This window comes from Astatotilapia calliptera, chromosome 10 (genome assembly GCF_964374335.1).
Source record: "Astatotilapia calliptera chromosome 10, fAstCal68.1, whole genome shotgun sequence".
NCBI classification, from domain to species: Eukaryota; Metazoa; Chordata; class Actinopteri; order Cichliformes; family Cichlidae; genus Astatotilapia; species Astatotilapia calliptera.
The window spans coordinates 33,081,412-33,086,102 of record NC_137431.1 but is presented as its reverse complement, the minus strand read 5'-3'; the positions used below and the strand labels follow the sequence as shown (position 1 = coordinate 33,086,102).

Here is a 4,691-nt window from a genome sequence, read left to right as displayed (position 1 = left end):
ATACAACACAACCATGACAGTTATTGCAAAGATACACCAGCCTTAATGCAGAGGATAAGCCATTCAAGTACAGTTGGACTTCCTCATCAACCGCCCCAGGCGTAAACACCTCCAGACCATAATTTCAAAGCTACAAAAATACAAGGCCACAGACCAAAATATGACTGGGTTTGACCTCACAAGTAATGTAATTAAACAGCACCTTTCAGCTGGTGTTTTATCCGTTCATCTCTTTTGCATTCCTCTTCCTCATTCTCTCAAGATTTCCTCAATCTCCAACAGTCTGAAAAGAGAAACAAAAGGTGACCAGCTTCACAAAGTGTAACAAGATGAAAATGTGATATTCATGGTTCATTGATAAAGTCTTTACTTGTGTTGTAGTGAAAGTTTCAGATTTTGCTGTGTCTGTGGGAGGAAGTTTGGAGGAAGTAACCTCCCCATATACACACCTTTGTCTGACATGCTATAAAAAGCTCAGTCGGAGTAGCAGAGGACACAATATCACCATGGAGGTCATTGTGTTTTTCTCGCTGTTGCTTTCAGTCTGCACTGTTTCAGCAAATCTGGCTGAAGCAGATAAGTCTTCAAACCAACAACCCTGTCCACAGGACACCCAAGCTGTGCTGAGAGAGCTGACCGCCTCAGTGGCTGTGCAGAAAGAGCAGATCACGGTCCTACAGAAAGAGACTCAAGGTACAGTATCATGTCAGGTAGTGAGAGAAGTAACAGCAAAAACAAATTGGCATATGATCCAGTGTTGTGTTAGAGAGATATCAATGTCACTCGTAAATATTCAGAATGACTGAAATGACAAACATTCATGGTTTTGTTTTCTTGTGAAAATAAATATTTTGTATAGAAATGAAATATAAAAGTAAGTACAGAAATTTTGGCCAATCCTTAAAGAAATTGATGGTCCAGGGAAATAAATTTTATTTTGCACTTATTTCAGAACAGACCGCAAAGCTGAAGAGTGAAATTGACCAGCTGAAGCTGCAGTCTACAGGTATTGTGTGGAAATCATCATGGCTCTGATCATTTCTAACTGTTAAAAAAATCTGCAGCTGACACGTTTTTGATGCTAAAATATAAAGGGTGTAAATATTTGACTTAAAACTTGGTGGATCAACATGTGTTACTGCTATAAATCTGTCCACCAGGTGGCGCTACTGTGCTAGAAAATCTGTAGTTCATCACAGAGGCAACTTGACCACCAACATTGTCTTTATTTGTGGTAAAGCAGGGAGAGAGCGAGGGCAAATGAGCTGCACTGCAGTCTTTCAGCATACGGGGCAGCTGTGGCTCAGGTGGTAGCAGCTCATCTACCAACTGGAAGGTTGGTGGATCGCTCTCTGGCTCCACATGCTGAAGCTTCTTTGGGCGACATGCCTCTATCAGAGTGTGTTAGGCAAAGCTCTTAGACAAAGATCAAAAGTATGTGTATGAATACAAGCACATTGTGTGGTCAGCTGAGTAGAAAGGTGCTATGTAAGTATAATCAATACTGGTCACCTGCTCAACCAGCAGAGCTATAGTGGCATGATAACGCCATTGTTTACATACAGTCTAGGGTTCATGTCTCAGTGAAAGAGAGAGGGAAACACGAAGTGGAGAGTTGACAGACTGTGGATAAACATGACAGCGTGAAACTGCACAGATTTCAAATGAGAATCAGTGATGCAGTCAAACAAGTCTGCTTCTTCAACCATTCTCCACCCAGCACCTGTAGGAGGTGTGGTCCTGTGTGAGGTGGAGGATGAGGGGACGTGGGGGAGACCACCGCTCGGTGTAGCATGAACAGAATGAGAGTCACAGTTACTTTCTTACTTACAGATAAAAACATGTGAATCACTGTGTGCTGTCAGTGAGATTGTTTGATCTCTTTGCTTTTTTCAGATGGTGCAGCAAAGCTGAAGACTGAGATTGACGCGCTGAAGCAGGAGCTACAAGGTACTGTGTGGAAATCTTATCTGACTGTGCATTTACTGGCTGTGCAGATGTTTTACTTTTGGTGGATCAACATATGTCAGTGCTATCAATCTATTCATAAAGTGGTGTCACTGTGCTTGAACATTTTTATTTCATTCACAGAAATAACTTTAGTACACACAGTGTTTTTACACATCAAGTACAATTACTGGATCCACTTTTCTGAATTACATTATGAAAAAAGAATTTCTGAGGGACTCTAGGATAAAATTATGAAAAAAGAAATTGAATTCCTGGAGAAATTTACCAAGAAATACATATTGCCTCTGAGTCTTCATATAGTTTTTATATGTATGGACCTCTGTATTTTGGCAATTTTCACTTTTAGCATCTGCTACGGCTGGGGTGTTAAACTTTAAGCCCAGGGGCCAGAATTGACTTGCCGAACACTCCAATCTGACCCCCTGGTCAGCTTAGGAAAATATGAACAAGGCCATAAACTTTTGGACTTTTCACCGTTTCAGTGAGAGTTCTGTATTAGTTATTATCAGGTTTATGGCTTTTCCTACTCATAAAAACCTCTCCATGGTCATTTATACTACGCTGAAGACAAAAAGAACTAGACAAAGAATTAAATGGCAGAAACATCATGTTTTTTCTCTCCTAAAGAAATCTGTCATCACTGAAAAATGAGTTTGCTCTAAGGTTTAAAATACATTGGCACAGATGTAGGGTGAGAGCCACTCAGGGCTGACTGTATATTTGTCAGACCTTGATGAAGACTCAGACTTGATACACGTTAGTCTATTTTAATGTTTTATTTTTATATGATCTTGTCAGAAACAGGTGACCCCACGAACTCCTGTTTTGTATTGAACTCGTGTTCACCCTGCTGATGAGCACCTGTTGGATAAGCGTTTAAAGCCATGCACAGTTTCCTTTTTCCTGTTTTTTGAAAACTGAATGACATTAAACTGAGCTTATGTTTTTCTGAAGCACAAACCAAAATGCAACTAAAAGACTGAATAACACAGTTTGTTGTCTTGGCAGAAGCTACAAAATAACTTCCTGTCTGATCTAAAGGACGAGTTTAGGATCCTCAAAGTTAGATTTGATCAAATTTCATTTTCAAGTCACAGAGTTTGATTTCTTCTGTGACAGTGAAACGCTTCCAGCTGTCAAACATTTCTTTCATTGGAGATTAAAGTTTTTGTCATGGTCACTTTTTTGGGAAGAGTCTAACTCTACAACAGGAAGTTTAAATAATGACATTTCTCTCTCTCTCTCAGCCACACATGTGGCTTTCTCAGCAGCTGTGCTTCTTCCAGGCACTGGACCATACGTCGGACCCTTTAACACAGAGACCACTCTGGTCTTCAAACATGTTATCACGAACATTGGAAATGCCTACAACCCATCCACAGGTAATAACACTGAATGTCACTTCTCAGCTATGTTGATGTCAGGCTGATGTTCCAGATGTTCTAACAGCTGATTTTCCTTTTAACAAAAACAAATGTCCCACAGGTATTTTCACTGCACCAGTGAGAGGAGTCTACCACTTTGAGTTGCACATGTTTGGACATGGTGGTGTTGCTGTAGGTGCTTATTTGTACAAGAATCAAGGGCTCGTTGTTATTGCATATGAACACCAAACAGCAGCTGGAGAACTGAGTGGCTCTAATGGAGCCTCACTGCTTCTAGAGGTTGGAGATCAGGTGTTTGTGCGTCTCCTCGATGGTAGAAGGATATATGACAATCAAAATCATCACACCACCTTCAGTGGTCATCTGATCTTCACCATGTGAGAGGTGTGAAGCTCCAACACTTCCTGTTTGGCCTGTCCTGTGTGGGCGGAGCTTAGCCATTTTTAGAAGTAAAACAGGAAGTAAATCACCTGCTGGAATCAGTTTCTTGCTCTCTCTCTCTTTCTGGTTGGGTTCTAGTTTTGTGTTTATTTGTTTCTACTGACTCAGATAATTTACTTCTTCTTGTTATCTTTGATTCAAATAAATCCAGTTACATGCTCAGTGATTCTCTTCTCTTTGTCCTTTCTTCGAGTCGGCTCTTCATAAAGTGCTGCTCCTCCATTAGGTCCTGACTATTTTCTATAAGTTGGTAAACTGCATCGTTTTTTATTGGCTCCACTGTCCTGTGTTGGTCAGTCTGTTATTTTGGTGACTGCTGGCCCACATGTTTGCTTTTAACTGGAGTCTTTCCTGTTAAGTTGAGCAAAATCCAACAGTTCCTCTTTTTCTCTTCTTTGATAATCATGCAGGTGTTTTTCTTAAACTCTTAACAGATGTTAAACTTAATCTGACTATCATGATAAAACTGTAAACAGCTGATTTAGTTTGATATAAAATGTGTGTCAGTGCTGTGGAGGAATGTTTCCTTATTTTTCATCTGAATCCAAATGCAGACACAGATAACTGACTGTAAACTTACTCGGGTTCATTTCTTTAAATTCTTTACTTTCAAAATAAAAGCATCTTTGAACTAGCATTGTTGATTTCTTTTCATGTGTTTTATACATAGAGCAGCAATCAAATCTACACATGCTGGGAGTTACTATCACAGGTGGAAACGCAGAATGAGTCCTGTCCCTGAACAAAAACTAACACACACACATAAAGAGGAGGGAGAGAAAATGGTAGGCCAGCACAGAGAGGATTGGGGGACTATGACAAATCGTGACTTTAATAATAATAATAAGGAGAAGAACCAATAACATTATTGTATGTTTAATCGTTTTAACAACA

The 4,691-nt window shown here is 39.9% G+C and overlaps 1 protein-coding gene across 1 annotated transcript; it reads left to right on the top strand.

Annotated features, from left to right (window-relative positions):
• Positions 1 to 486: 486 nt before the first annotated feature.
• On the top strand, positions 487 to 4,434 carry LOC113030142 (complement C1q-like protein 2). The gene is made up of 5 exons (XM_026181308.2): positions 487 to 693; positions 953 to 1,006; positions 1,897 to 1,950; positions 3,219 to 3,353; positions 3,457 to 4,434. Exons 1-5 carry the CDS (start codon positions 507 to 509, stop codon positions 3,735 to 3,737), a joined length of 711 nt encoding a protein of 236 aa, XP_026037093.2. The 5' UTR covers positions 487 to 506; the 3' UTR covers positions 3,738 to 4,434.
• The last annotated feature ends 257 nt before the right edge of the window (positions 4,435 to 4,691 follow it).